Source organism: Petaurus breviceps, unplaced genomic scaffold (genome assembly GCF_028583685.1).
Source record: "Petaurus breviceps papuanus isolate PSGF00001 unplaced genomic scaffold, PetGlider_PUasm1.0 490, whole genome shotgun sequence".
NCBI lineage: Eukaryota > Metazoa > Chordata > Mammalia > Diprotodontia > Petauridae > Petaurus > Petaurus breviceps.
In genome coordinates, this window is record NW_027186352.1 from 11,043,464 (window position 1) to 11,058,575 (window position 15,112).

The 15,112-nt window shown below is 50.7% G+C and overlaps 1 protein-coding gene across 1 annotated transcript in view; it reads left to right on the top strand.

The window, feature by feature from the left end:
- Nucleotides 1-15,112, top strand: part of CTBP2 (C-terminal binding protein 2) — a 147,376-nt gene that overhangs the window by 105,687 nt on the left and 26,577 nt on the right. The window contains exon 3 of the mRNA XM_069101744.1: nucleotides 4,080-4,239. Coding sequence (XP_068957845.1) covers nucleotides 4,182-4,239 — 58 coding nt within the window. The 5' untranslated portion in view covers nucleotides 4,080-4,181. The remainder of the gene's footprint in view (nucleotides 1-4,079; nucleotides 4,240-15,112) is intronic.

The following is a 15,112-nucleotide window of genomic DNA, read 5'->3' on the forward strand; positions in this document are numbered from 1 at the left end:
TCCCTGTGCTGTGACCGTGGCGGCCAGCTTGGAATGGCTTTGCACATGCATCCCGTGGCAGAGTAGATGGGTGCCCTGACATCTGAGGACCAGCCCAGCTCGGTTCAGAGGGATGGGTTTTGGGTCTGCGTCTGGTCTGCCAAGTCACAGCAGGCTGACAAGCAATCTGGGCATCCCAGGTACCCACCCCAGGGATTCAGATGCTTGTGGTTGGCTACTGAATTCCTGCTTTCCTTGAGTTCATGCTTGCCTCTGCCTCCCCCAGATTTCTCTCCTAAGCGAGCACAAGTGTGCAAGGCGCTCCAAGTGCTGCCTGACTCAGTGGCAGAGTCTGCCTATCTTAGATCAGAAAGGAAGTGGGGATTACTGGGGCTTGATGTTAACTCTGCTTCTGCTGATTAATACCTGTGTGACCCTGTTTGGGCGGTTTTACCTTCTTTGTCTCTGTTTCCTCAGCTGTAAAATGAGGGCAGTCATTTCAGTAGGATTCTCCCTCAAAAGGTTGTTATGAGCATCAGATATGTTTGTGCTTAGGCTGAGCATTGTATGAACCTTAAAATACAGTGGGTGAAATCCAGCCACCGTTATTGTCCCAGGAGGAATTGCTGGAGTGTTTGGTATGTATACCAGCTCTGTGAATGAGGTACCCCTGGTACCTACTATCTCCCTTTCCCAGGTGAGGAGACTGAGGCTTCCAGAGACTTAGTAATTCCCCATGGCCACACATCTTAAAAAAAAGATTGGGTTTTTCATTCTGACCTCCCCCCCACCCCCAAAGAGCGTTCCATGAGCACAGAAGAGGACTCTATTTGAAACCACAAAGTTCTATCCCATACCATGCTTGATGTTTTAAAATTTAATTTTATATTCAAAATAAACCATTTTCTCTTTTCCCCACCACCTCTTTTTCCTTTGCACCTTTTTCCACCACCTATGGTGGCCATTGCATTAAGAGTTCATTGACTCTCCTCAGAAGTCGGCTTTCTCCGCCATGCTGTTGGGGTCTTATGGATGGTCTCCTTGGCTCACAGTCACTTTGTACTTCCCAGGATCCTTTGCACCTTCTCTGCCATCTCCATTCCCTCAGTTTCCCTTGGGCAGGCACCCACTTCACTCTGATTCTTGGCTTTTCTCTTTTCTCCATTACCTTCAGGGAGTTCTCTCACCTTCATAAATGCTCCCATTTTTTCCAGATCTTCCTCTCACACTAAGATTTTCTTAGGCTGTTGAAGATGGCCCCCTTTGGGGCTCAGATCCAGACCTTCCTTGGATGTCCATCAGTCCCTACAGCCTCATTTTCTCTCTGTACCTGGGTGTTGGCAGTGAGTGCTTGGTCCACCCTAACTTGGGTGCAGTTGTGCAGGCAAGATTTATAAGCAGCTGCTGTATCTTGAGTTGAAAAAGTTCTTTCTCTGCTGGTTGCCTTCATAAGGGGCTTTTAAGCCTTCGCACCATTGCAGAGAGAGCCCAGGAGCCCTGAGATTGTGGGGGCAGCAGCCCCATTATTAGACTAAATACCACTTCTGTCTGGGAACTGTCAACACCAAGAAGAAATTTTATGTTACGGTATCATAAATAACTTTTTATGGGGGCCAGGGAGGGGAGGCATGTGGAGGGGAATTGTCATGTTCGGCAGAAGTTGTTTCCATAGAAATGGGTGGAAGACCATGCAGGAGAAGGAGGGATCCTCTGAAATCCAGGTAGGGACTAGCATCAGTTCTGGGGCAGGCGCTCATAGGTGCCCAGGCCAGAGAATGCCCTTTCCTCCACCAGTGGGCTCCAAGGGGAGAAATGTTCGTTGAGGGTTGAAGACCCATCAGTACCAGTTCTTGGTCCTGCATCCAACAAGGGAGAGTGTATTTCTGTGCAAAGATGAAATGGTGGGAAGGCCCTTACCATCCGGCTTCACTTGTCCCCTCCCTAAGGCAGCTCCTGGCCTGCGAGTCTGATGAGCCTTTATTAAGCCAACACAAGTAAATGGGGGTGTTCTGTGATTCGCTGATGACTAATCTTTCGTGTGATTGTGTGCTAGAGACTCTGGTGGTCGGGTTTTTTTATTTCTTCAGGAAGTCATCTAATTATACAAATTAAAATTCAAAGGAAAGCAAAAGCGTGATTAGGTCTCACTCTGGGAATTTGGAGAGGAGGGTGTGAGACGCTTCATCTCAGATGAAAAACGGTGGCATTATCGTCTCCAAAGCACTACACAAGTATTAGCTAATGAATTTTCACAGCCCGGTGGAGGGCGAGGAGTGTCCTCCTCCATCCAGACCCCAGATCGGAAGCCTGCCCCTTGCTATCACAGGGGCAGGGCCAGGGGAAGAGACCTCGGGGCCTCTCGGCATCACCTTGGCCAGAGACACCGGGAGGTGAGACTTCTAGACCAATTACAGTTAGTCTCTTTTCCCCCCATGTCCTCCCTGGTGAACGTGGCATTACCCTCCCAAGACACCAGGCGGGACGGGCCCTTTGCTGAGTGGCGAGCTAGCCGAGTTTGGGGTTCTGTGGCCATGGGGTTTCACGGCCTGTTCATTTAGCTTGGTTTATGCTGATATTCCCCTCACTCTTGTTTCCGTGCAAGGAGAGCAGTGAGTCTAATTTTCAGAAACTCCTGATTGGGATGAAAGTTTGGGTGCTTCTTAAATGGCACATTAATTACGAATGCCAGTGAGAATCTCACTCTCTAGTGTTGGTCTCTTCCCCCCCCCCCCCATCAATTAATTATTGCTGTAAGTCCTGGCGGCTCTTCCTCAGCCTTATTGCTGGGAAATTACCCATTAACAAGCAGGAAGAAGGCCCCTGCCCTCCATCCGCCCGGCCCCCGTTGTACCACATGGCTTTGTTTCACAAATTAACTCCCAATGTTATGCATTATTGATATCCATTTATACTCATCACTGGCTCACAGAGTTGTCTTCTGGCCCCACATTGCCCGTCCTTAGCCTCCCTCTTGCCTGCTAGCCCAGGTCTCACCTGTCAGGCCCCAGCATCCTCTCTCAGGTTGGTCCTCTCACTGTTGGTGCTTGGGTCGGGGTGACCTGCACTGTCACCTGGGGTCCGAGGGGTGTAAATAGAGAAGGTATGATGTGATCCGACAGCCCGGAGGCTTCTGACCACAGACCTCGGTGGCTTTACTTGAGTGGCTGGGCGGGGCTGGTCCATAGGTAGAAATCATTGATCTAGGTAGCTCAGCCCTGAGGGCAGAACATGAAAACAGTGGGGGGGAAGGTGGTAGGCCGGGAGACTGAGGACTGGTGTCCAGAAGTAGAGAGCTCTCTACTTCCAAGAGACCTTGGAAAGACGCAGTCTCTGCCTTTATTGAAGTTTTCAGCCAGGGGTCAGAGGATGCTTGCAGTACACATAGAAAAAGCCAAGGCCTTTCCTGCCTTGAGAAGCTTGTATTCTACTGATGAATTAGACCTGGGATTCACTTAGCTTCTTGTTCTAATCCCACCTCCCCTCCCCGCCTTTTATTATCAATGGGGAAACTGAGACCCAGAACTGCAATGACTTGTGTGCGGTGTCACTGTTAAGCAGCAGGACAGTGGTTTAAACTTGGGTTCTCTTGATGTCAAGCCACTTGTCTACCTGGCCTGTGCCTTGATTTCTTCCAGTGGCTATGTCAGGCCACTTCCAAACAGGGGGCCCAAAAGGCTGTAAAGGACGCATGGTGTTTGTTTATTCAATGCTTGATTTTGGTGCTTCCTTTGGGGGTTTATTCAGATGCTTTGTTTTCTCAACAGTTAGTAAAAGGGCCTTCTGGAGGAAGGTGGGGGGGCCCAATCATGGCGGCCGGCTGCTTGGCCTCCTTGATGGCAGCCCATGGGTGATTGGTTGGCAGGGCTTTGGGAAGCGGTGGCTTCCAGTTGCTCAGGAATGACTTCTGAGGCAGCACCCTACCGCCCAGGGCCCAGCTGCTTTTAGAAACTGTTGAGTTTGGGGCTGTCTCTCATTACAAGGTGGAAGGACAAGCATGAAGCCCAGCAGCTGTACAGGCTGTCATTAGCCGAGCTTGTTTCTCGAGCTGGCGGTGAGCGGGCAGACGTGGTCTCAAGGAGGATTTCTCCGTGTCGTTGCAGGGTCTCCGGAGGCGTGATGCACGCAGGCTCCAGGGAGCGTTCCTAAACCCCTAGTGGACTGCTTTGCCCTTGTAGCGAGAGCGTCGCCACGTCCAGTCAAGAATGGCCCTTGTGGATAAGCACAAAGTCAAGCGCCAGCGACTGGACAGAATCTGCGAAGGTGAGTCCTTTGAATGTAGTTTAATAAAAGTTGTCACTAATGTCTTTGAGAGACATTTGTGGGGCCAGCGCCAGACTGGGGAGGGTCAGAACCCTGGCCATTGGGCAGGACCGAGGTAGAGGAGGTTTCTTTACTTCAAAAGCCAACCCTGTTTTGTCCAGGCACGACCAAAACCCCCCTTTGGGGACCCCCTCTTACCCAGCATCCCAGAAACCAACACGGCTGCCCAGACACTCCCCTCCCAGAGAAGGCCCTGTTGAAATGGAATGCGCAGACCGTGGACCCTCTTTGTTCCTGGCTTCTCTCTGGGCTTGAGGGTCCCTTCACAAAGTTGATACAAGCAGCGAAAGACAGAACCTGAGGTCTGACGCACACGTGGCTTAGGACTCCAAAGGGAGTTCACGGCCAGACTTTGGGGGCTGCAGCTGTGCCCACTCACCGACCTGATCTCCCACATAAGCACATTCCAGCCTCTCAGGGTCCAGCACAGGCTGCCCTGAACTTTTCTGATTGTGCCACTAAAACCCCGTTGGGTCAGTGAGTCTGTGGGACTGGGGCTACGCTCCTTCTCTCTCTCTCTCCCTTCCCCCTCACCCCCTCTCTCCTTCTCTCCTTCCCTCTCCACCCCCTCCCCCCCCAGGATTATTGGGTCACAGATCTGGGGCTGGAGGGTGACGCTCTCATTTTAGAGGTGAAGAAGGGGTGACTTGACTTGCTCCATTCCTCTCACAAAGGCACCTGTGCCTCACCCTCCTGGCACCGCCGTTTCTCTGTCCCGGAAGTCCTCAGAAGTCCCTGGGCCTCTCTGATTCTCAGTGTTGTGATTGTGAGACCCTTCTTGCCCACTCTCGCGTTTCCATACGTGGCGGCTTCCTCCCAGGTCCAGGGCTCAGACATCTTTCACTCTGAAGCTTCCTTCTCATGCCTGCTCCTTTCTGGGGTCTGTGATGCCCCCAGTGATAACCCTGGGTCCTGCGGTCACCCCAGACCTGCCATCTTCCCCCCGAATTGTTCCCATTGCCACTGCTATCTGCTCCTCCCCCTGACTTGATGAGCAGCCAGCCCCTAATGGTTTCCATCTGTTCTTGACCCCATCCCTCCCTTAGGCCAGACCCTCAGCTCTTCATGTTGATACCATTGTAGCAGCATGCCAGCTAAGGAGCATTTGGGCCACTTGGCCTCTGGGGTCCCATCATCCTCTAGATTTCTCTGAGTCTGGGTTCTCCTTGTCATTAATTGGCCCCCATCTGATCTATCCTAATAGCCATGTACTTAGGATGGCCTCTGTGACCTTGTGGGGAAGCTAGGGAATGTTTATCCTGTACCCATTTTATAGATGAAAATCATGAGGCTGAAAAAGATCTGCCCATGGTAGGATCTGTTTAACACGTGGCATAGAATAAGCATTTATTAAGCACTTACTGTATACCAGGCACATCCTTTGCAATTATTATCTCACTGAAGATGATACGTGTGCCTTCTCACTTCTGCATCCTCATCTCTGAAATGATGCCTTTTATACACAAAGACCAGAATTATTTTATCAAAATCATGCATCGCTTCTTAGTGGCTTCCTTTGTCCCCAGTCCACATTTCTGCTAGGGGGCTAGCCTCAGTAATTGTTTATTGATGAATCTCATTATTCCAGTTCTATTTCCCTGTAGCTCTGCTAACTCTGAGGGACATGCAGTGTTTCCCCTAGCACATAGTAGGTCCTTCACAACTGTGTATTAATGGATTATCTTTGTCCCCTAATAGATTGTAAGCTCCTTGAGGACAGGGGCCGTGTCTTTGTAGCTTTAGCACATAGTAGGTCCTTTGTAAATGGGTATTAATGGATTCTCTTCATCCCCTAGTAGACTGTAAGCTCCTTGAGGACAGAGACCATCTCATCTGTGTCGTTGTATCCTCAGTGATCAGCACAGTCCCTGTCACCATTAGGCACATAATGAATGCTCCTGGAATGACTGATTCTCGTAATCACATTCTGTTTCCTCTTATAAGCTCTTTGCATAGGATAACTGGCTTCTTAAAGCATGGCTTGTTGATACTTTGACTCCCTGCTCCTCCTCCCCAGCAGACTCAGTTAGTCAGTCTGTGGGCCCCTGCCGGCTCCCTTGGCCCCACTTGCCCATCGGCCTGCAGCAGTTGTGGTTGGTCAGCTGGGGCTTGGTGTTCCGAAGCCTTCTGACTGGTTTTCTTTTGGATTGTAATTGCGATCATTGTTGGGTCTGCTGTTTTTGGAGGGCTGTGGTATTCTTTTCTGCCTTCCTTTGTTGTGGCTTAACATTTCAGTCTTCCATGACCTTCATTCACCAGTTAGTTCAGCCCTTCAGAGCCTGGTTTTTGTGGGTCACAGATTTGGGGCTGGATCCCAGTCCAACCCCTTCATTTAGCAGCGGCTTGTCCTTCCTCAGATCTCGGCACTTCCTGCTCTGCCCTACTGGCTGGAGGTCCCAGCTCCTCATACGAGAAGTTCAGGTGACTGAACTCCTCACTGATTCTCTCCATGGCATTCACTCCACAACCAGCCTGTACCTCCACATTCTGCTACTTTATCCCCTGGGTGTTCATCAGACCCCAGCAGGCACAGACCTAGAAGGAGCCCTAGAGGCCCCTCCTAATTAAGAGGGAAACTGAGGCCAGAAGGGGGAAATGACTTGCCCAAGGTCACGTGAGCATGTCAGTGGTGGGCTTGAAGCCAGATCTATCTGCCTTTCATTTCTGTGAATACACACTTGGTGGCCAGTCCTAGAGTCACTGGGCATTAGCGCGGAGCCAGGGTGTGCTTCTGACCCACACAGTGTCACCGAGGCTCAGAACTCTTAAAAAGCGTCAGGAAGGGGCTTTGAAGCCGACTTGAAGGGGCTGAGCCATGCCAGTGCTGATTTCCATTTGTGTATTTACCGTCTGATCCCTTGTTTGCTGCTGTTTCTCGTGTCTCCAGACCACAGTGTGTGTGTAAGAGCCCAGGGATCAAAGACCCTCATTTCCTCTAGAGTCATTCCCATTTTCACATGTCCCGTGCAGCCTTTGATGGTGTTACAGCAGCCTCCTAGTAAAGACCCCTTGCAAACTCTACCAAAGGGCAGAGAATTCTCTTTTGCCTCCAGTCAGAGGATACGTGAATCACCAAGGGTGTGATTTATCAGCTCTGATGGTTGGCGTGTTTGGAATCCCCTAGAACTTTCTGATACTCCCCAAATGAAATCTGCTGCGTTTGGTTTTGTCAAAAATCCCTTCTTGGCGACTGGAGCCAAATCAGTCACTCAGGGGCATCCATGGAATGGATTTTGTCTGAGTGTCATGGAAAGCATGAGACCCAAGGATTCCATCAGCTGGGCCAGATAGCTCAAAGGAATCCTTTCATTTCTCCACAAGCGCATATGGCGGCACCTCCTTTAACATAAATGACCCGATTAAACATGTGCTGGTCTGTTTCCCATCATTGTTGTAGAAAGAAGACTTGGGGACCAAGAACGGAGGGAAGGATTTGGGGACCAAAACCATTCTAAAGCCCATTGAAGACAAGAAAGTGATAGCAAACCATTCATTTTGTTTCAGAATCACTGAATGATATTTGTATGTAAGTTGGATGAGAATGAAAGAAAGGATCTGTTGAATTCTGCAAATCTAGGTTAGATGAATGAATGCCCTTTCCCATGACTGTGACTTGAAAAGCTCTGCCATTTGTCCTTGAGAAAACTGACTGATACAAGGGTCATTCCAGAAAGCTGGCTTCCCTAGCTTGGAGGAATGTAGGTGGGGACCTGCCATTCACATTCTCAACATTTTTCACCTTATTTTCCTTTTCATAAGCAGGGTATATTTCCCATGTAGGGGACCAAGAACAGCATGCCACCTTCATCATTGTGTCTTGGAAGATTTAATACTTTGTTTAAGTGTCTGAGTTGCTGTCTCAGTCTTCCCTAGAACAAACCCTCACCACATCATTCCCAAGCGGTTTCCTGGTTACTGTCTCTAATCTCTCTGAGCCATCATCACCACCAAAGCGATAGTTTCGAGACCCAGTGATCTGGACCCTGCCCTGCTTGGGAACCTCCTGGCTCTCGACTGTCTCCAGAATATAGACTCCACAGCCCTTCTTTCAGGGCCCCCCCACAGGTCTGTCTCTAACCCAGCCTTCCAGCCAGATTTCTCTTCAGTCCCCTTTACACACTCTGTGTAGGACGACCAAGGAAATTGGGTCACAAAGTTTAGTCCTGCAGAAGGAAGGGGATTTGGACAAAGATTTGTGCTTTAAACCCTCCAGCCCCTTAGACATGGGGAAATCCCCTTGTGACTCCATTCCGCCATCCCAGAGTGTGGGGCCAAGGACCACCAGGGACTTTTGCCTTTTTCATTGGCTACCAAAAGGCCCACCTGGGGTGAAAGGAGGGCAAGTCTCAGCAGAGCATCACTCCGGGCCAGTAACCATGAGAGTCCCTTCCCATGAGCCAAGTATCAGTAGAACTTAGTGGGGTCAGAATCTTCCTGTGAGATTTCAAGTATGGAGGTTTTCCCCCCTTAAGTAAAGTATGACCCTAAAATAAATACATACATACACTGTCTGTATATCTGTGTGTGTGTGTGTGTGTGTATGTGTGTGTGTCACATGTATATATTCCTCTGGGGTGAACAAAGTTGAAATCCTAGAAGCGTGAAAGAAACCAGAGTATTTATTCCCCCCAAGCCTGATGGGGACCAGCAGCTTTAGGTACTAATTACATCTGATAAATATCTCAATCCCCCCCAAAACTTACATCTTAAAAATGGGATTTACAAGGTGGCTGGCTACATCATAACGGCATGTTCCAATTAAGCGATTATGTAGGCTTCAACTAATTAGGTGATTAACTCTAATTACATTAGTACTGTAAATATACAATAGGCAAAAAGACATTACTTACACCACATAGACTTAGCCCAATGAGACAATGGGATTGTTGGGAGAAAGGCAGGAGACAGCCTGGAGGCGGAGTCAAGGTTCAGCCCCCTCCCTCTCCCCACAATCTGGTTCTTCCTTTGGCTTTCATAATAGCAGGTCCCCACTCTTGGCATGTGCTGGAGGGGTGGGGGTGGGGAGGCAGGAAGGGAGGGAGGCCCCTAAGAATCCGGGATTCTAATCCAGGAAATGGCTTAGTGTGGGTGGGCTCTTGCTCCTGGGCACGCGGTCTTTGGAAGTGACTGACTAAAAGGGTCATCTAGCCTGGCCGTGCGCTCCTCTGGAATGAGGAAGGCTGGGTGCTGCCCCTCCTGTGTTGGGGTTCTGTGCCAGGGAAGCCAGGGCAGGTCCCCACCTTCAGTGGCCCAACCTGGCCTGATTTCTGCAAGTGGCCGTGGGTGGGTGAATATTAACTTGGGTCTTTTGGGAGGGTCTGCACCTCCTGTGGAGTGTGGGCCTGGCGGAGTTTGAGGTTGGAGGTCCCAGGTTCAAATTCCAGCACCAAGTGTAGCTTACTGGGTCACCTCAGAAAGTGCTCTCCCCCCGACCCTCACTTTCTCCCCTCCTGGTGTGAATCTACAAGCCCCAGGGCCTTTGATTTCTCCTTTGCCCTAGTGATTAGCTGGAATTCTTTCAGGGACGGGCGTCTTCCTTGCTGCACTTTGTCAGGGGTCCCCAGCCATCACTTTCTCAAACTCCAAATATCTCTTCCACGCTGGTGGATTCCCCCTTGTCTCAGTTGTTTCCAAAACCCTTTGAATTTTCCTGGTTTTATTTTTTCAGACTCTGACCCCCAGTTTATACAGACATGGTGTGCTCTCTTACACGATCAACTCACTGTTACTGGGTAGAAAGTTTAGATGCTTCTCTCTGGGGAAGCCTCAGGAGCTTTCTAAGTCCATTTTCTGTATTCACCTAGAAGGCTTTGTCTTGGCTTCAAAATTTCAAAATCTTCTTCGTTCTCAGCTGATGGGAGATCTCCCCTGAGCGCAGCACCCTCTGCGGTGGCGAGCAGTATCTCTGAAATGGAAAGGCATTCCAAGTACTGCCACAGGCTCGGGCACACTGCCACCCTGCTGTGTTCCCAAGCCCGTCGGACCCCTGGACCATGGCTTTCCCTTTTCTGATGGCTTGGAAAACCAGACCAGCTCGTTAATCCCAGCTGCAATTTGGAGCGATGTGTGCACTCAGAAATATTCAGTCCTGCAGGTCTCATCCAGTCTCACTTTCCCCTTGTTGAGGTAGAATGGGGCTCGCCTCTGGCTCGGGGACACAGGTCCCAGTGGGGTTGGTGGGCCATCCATGTGCACCATGACAGAGGGCTTTGTAGGAACCCGCACATGCTGTCTGTGAACCCCTATCGCCCTCACTAGTTCTGACCCTGAGGAATTTGTAACAGGAATGAGCCAGAGAGGCTGATGATCTTTATAGACCTCCCCCAGTCACTTCTAGGTTTGACAGTCAGGCCTGGAGAAGTGTCTGACATTTTAGAGAAAACTCAGGACCTTTGCATATATAAATCTGGTGTGGTGCAGTTAGGCAACAGACGTTCCTGTCGTCTCCTGAAACTTAGAGAGATGGGTGGGGGTTTGACACACTCTGTGTCATAGCCTAGTTGCATCAAGAGGGCTTTGAACTTGGATTCTGCTGAAGCTTATGCATTGTCTTACCTTGGATAAGTCATTTGAATATCTTTGGGCCTTAGGAACCTTAGCATTCAGTTATTTGTACTTTGTCCCAAGGATTTTCCATTGTAAAACATTCTTTAGGTGCCATTTTCTGGGGAGCAGGAACAAAAATGCCATTGCCTCTTCTCTCCCGTGGTCTCCTCTGTGTTGGCCCCTGGGATACACCACCCCCATCGAGGGAAGCCATGGACACAGAGGGGCTGGACCACCAGCTTCCAACCTTCCCATGAGGTAGAGGACACCACACCTGATCTTCCCCGCCAGTGAACCCTGCTGCTGTCCCCCAGCCTTATTTCTCACCCACTACACTGATGCACTGAAAAGCTGCTGGGCTTTGGTCCTTTCCATCCGCCCCCTCACTAAAATGTTTGTGATGCCCCTCATTAGACTGGGCCTGCCCTCCTGTGTCTCATCAGGAGCCCTCTTTACTGGGGACGTGGCAGGGCCAGTTAAAGCAAAAACGAAAGTGGTGAGTGGTTACGAGGGAGAGACCTGGCCAGTGTGCCGGGAGACCAGGATCTGTTTCCCTCTTGTCCCTCTGTCGCCAGGTGCCTGGCCTGTAGTCCGTGCTTCAGTTAATAGTCGCTGATGAATTTTGCAGAATTTGAAGACGGAAGTGGTTGTTTTCCTTGGAAGGGTGAGATGAGGCATCAGGAATGGGGTTCTCTGCGGATTTGGACTTGAAGGTGCAGAGGGCTTTCTGCAGAGACAGACAGACTCTGAGGTATCCGCTCCAGACATCCAGGATGGTGCGAGCAAAGGGCTGGTGGTGGGATTGGAGGTCACCATGTTGGCTTCCCCTGCCACCATAGCTACACCAGCCTGCTGTGGTCATCCCGGCAACCAGCCTGGAAATGAGTTCATGCAGCCGTGGCTCTGGGGAAGTTGGCCCTCCTCCAAAAGAGTGGATTCATTGCTGGGTCTTTTCCCCAGAGCCAAAACACTGTAATGGATGCCTTGGTCAAGACAGTAGTAAGAAGTTAATGGTCATCCAAGATGTAAATATGTAGGAGAAAGGTACGGATGGCACCTGACCAGGGGAGGATGGAGAAGTTAATGTCACTGTGATCCCCTCAAACGGTTCCCGATCCCAGATGTTCCAACAGCAGACAAAACCAAATCGACAGCTTTGCCCTATTTCTGTTTCTTTTTGTCTCTGGCCAAGACTGGCAGGCAGGCTTCAGGTATTATTGGAGGAAGAGGAAGATTAGCCAAGACTTGAAATACTTACAAAATTATTGTAAATAAAATAACATTTCTGTAGTTCTTGTGTGTGAGGTTTGCCAAGTGCTTGACACACATCTCTTTTATTTGAATGGTCTCCAGAAGGAAAGACATCGTTAAATTTCAATGCCAGTCACTAGGAGAGGTCAGGGGCTTGGGGTCTGAGGAAAGGCCGTTGCCGATGCCGCTTCGGAGGTCGCCAGTGTCCGTGGAGAGAGGTTTCAGGAGCGCGGCAACCAAAGTGAGTCAGGTGCGTTTCTGCATCTCGTCCATGGCCTGCCACGTGTGTTGGACATAGTAGGTGTCTAATGCATGCACATTCCGTGAATTCTTCTATTTCTTCTTGTTTAATGTTTAGCATATGGTCGCTCTTATGTGTTCCAACACAAGACTGCTGTTTGCCTCGACAGTCTCCAGAATAGACTGTTCATTTATTATGCAGGTAGCGCACTTCTTTGGAAAACAAACAGCCAGCATAAGGAGGTCTGCTTTTCTAGTTAGCTGGTATTGTAAGGTCGCACGCAGTGCAGGTACCATGAGGCCTTTGCCCTGGCAGCAGGACTCCTCCGCCTTTCAGTTCCTATCAGCCAGCCACATGCTGCTGCTTCCTAAACGCAGAAGGCTGCTGGGTTCTGGCTGGCTGACCCTGGAGGGTTCGCCATTAGGGTGGGACACAGTCAAGAAGTGCTTGAGAGAGTTGCCGGCCCAAAGGGAAGCACACCTCCTGTGGTGCATTTGTCGGGCTAGGAGGGGAGGGAAGCCGGGGAGCAGCAAGGCACACTTGTGTTTGTTCTCTAAACAGACTTGGTGATGAGGGCCCTCGGAAAGGGGCCCCCCATAGTCAGACCTTTTTTGCCATAGGATAATCTAAGCCTGGGGATACTGTGCCAGGTCGTCCTGTGATGCAGCCCAAATTCCCATGAACCTTGGCAAAGTATTTTCCTTAAAAAACAGCCTCCAAAGTGTTCTACCCCCATGTGGCTGGTAGGTAGTACCAGATTAGGATCCTTACTTTAAGCCCAGCACCATGCCAGATGCTAGGGAGAAAAACAAACAGTCCTTACCCTCTACCAAGGGCCTTGGACACGTACCCCTAAGTCGAGCCTTAGTCATTGGGGAGATCAGTTAGGGCCTTAGGTAGAGGGGCCCTGAGCTGTGCCCTGGAAGGAGGCAGTGATAAGGGCAGCATGTGTTCTGTGCATTGTAAACTTGTAAAGAATGTAATGCAGTGAGAGAGAGATGGTACACCTGTTGGAATCAGTGACCCAGGAAGTCCTCTTTTCACCCATCCCCAACTTTGGACTCCCAGTGGAAGGGGGCTTTGCTCCTGGGACTTGTAAAGCCAAGTGGGCTTTGAGGTCTCCGTTGTTCTGAGTTTTCTGGAGACACAAGGAAAGTTGTGATCACTGCCTCTCTGCCCTGTCCTTGGCTTCCCTCCGATTTGGGTGAACCTTCGATTTTGAGCTCATCCCGGCTCTGATCTTCATCCCAGGGTTCCCAGTGAATTTCGTGGCACGTCCTCAAGAGCGAATGGACTCGGCCCCGGCTTTGGGTCTGGCTGAACTCGGCTGCCTGGCAAGATCCTCGGTGAATCTCGACAGGCTGGGCTTTGGCTGGGATGCTCAGCCTTGGTGTTCCAGTCTGTGTCAGAGTTGTCCAGCCTCTAAGCTCTGGGGCTGGGAATCGGTAAAAGCCGGTGGCTCCTGTCCAAGAGCTGAGTGCTTTCAGATGCTCCGCTGGGCCTTTGATTAGTGAAAATGATTCCTGTAGAATTCAGCTAATTTTCCCTTTGTCCTCATCCAGTTTAGAGGAAGAGATGCCCTTAAAGCCACCCATCCCGCTCGCCTGGTCTCCTTTTTTTAACCGTTTCAAGATTTTTTCCTCTCTTCCTCTAGTCGGTGTAAGCAAAGACATGATTTCTCCGGGGCTTGTGGGGGATTAAAAAAAAACAAAAACAGGCTAGGTTCTGTAGTGAGCAGATTCTCCAAGGACAATAAAGGGCCGCCTGCACAGCTTGGACACCCTCCGGCTAGGATGGGCGCGTGTGTCACGCCAATCCGCCAGAAGCGTGCCCTGGGGAGCCCCTGCCCGCCCAGTGCCTGGTGTTCAGTCTCCCGCCGAGAGCTGGGCTTTGGGACAGGCCGTGAGCTTACGTGTGCTGAAAGGTAAATTTCATAGGTTTCCCTTGGGAGATTCTGCCCACGGGAGAACAAGTAGCATTTTGTCTCATTGATTAAGCACCAGCTGAGTCCTGGAGATACAACATGGCCCCTGCCTCTCGAGGATCCTAAGTTTGTAATAAACTGGCTAACAAGCATTGATGAAGCTCCAGTTGTATACCAAAGGGCAGACACTGAAAACACAGCGAGAAACACAAAACAGGTTCTTCCCACGAGGAGCTTCTGGTCTGTTGGGAATGAAGCGTTGAGCCAGCCAGCCAGCGTTTGTTTCCGGCTGGGTGCCAGGCCCTGCGTGTGTCGCTGCCTCTGTTCAGTCCGCTGCAGTGCGGGCCTCCCTGGTGGGGAGGGCCGCGGCTTCCCAGATGGGGCCAGTGCGGCCCCTTCCCCTGGAAAGGCAGGAGCCGGGGCAGGATTCAGAGCCTGGACGGTCACAGCAGCAGCGCGGATCTCCCTCAGTAGTGGAAACAGGGATGTAGTGCTGACTGGGCTGAGGGCCTCACGGTGGGGCACACAGTAGGGGCTCTGCTGTAAATGTCTGGCGCTTCTTTAGCATCTCAGGGTTTCAGAGTGCTTTGATTCATTGCCTCCGGACAACGACTCTGTGAGGTGGGTCTGGGAACACCTACTGTGTGCTGGGGTAGAAGGTATCACCGTCCCCCTTTGGGGGAGCTGAGAGTCACTGGGGTTCAGGGGTTTGCAGTGTTGCTTTGGCCAGGGAGAGATTTGAACCCAGATTTTCCTGAGTCCTTCAAGGCTCTGCTTCAGCCAATGTAGACACACACCCTCCTCCTCTCCCTCCACCATGTTCTTTATCAGTTCAATCCAGCAGGAGAAGA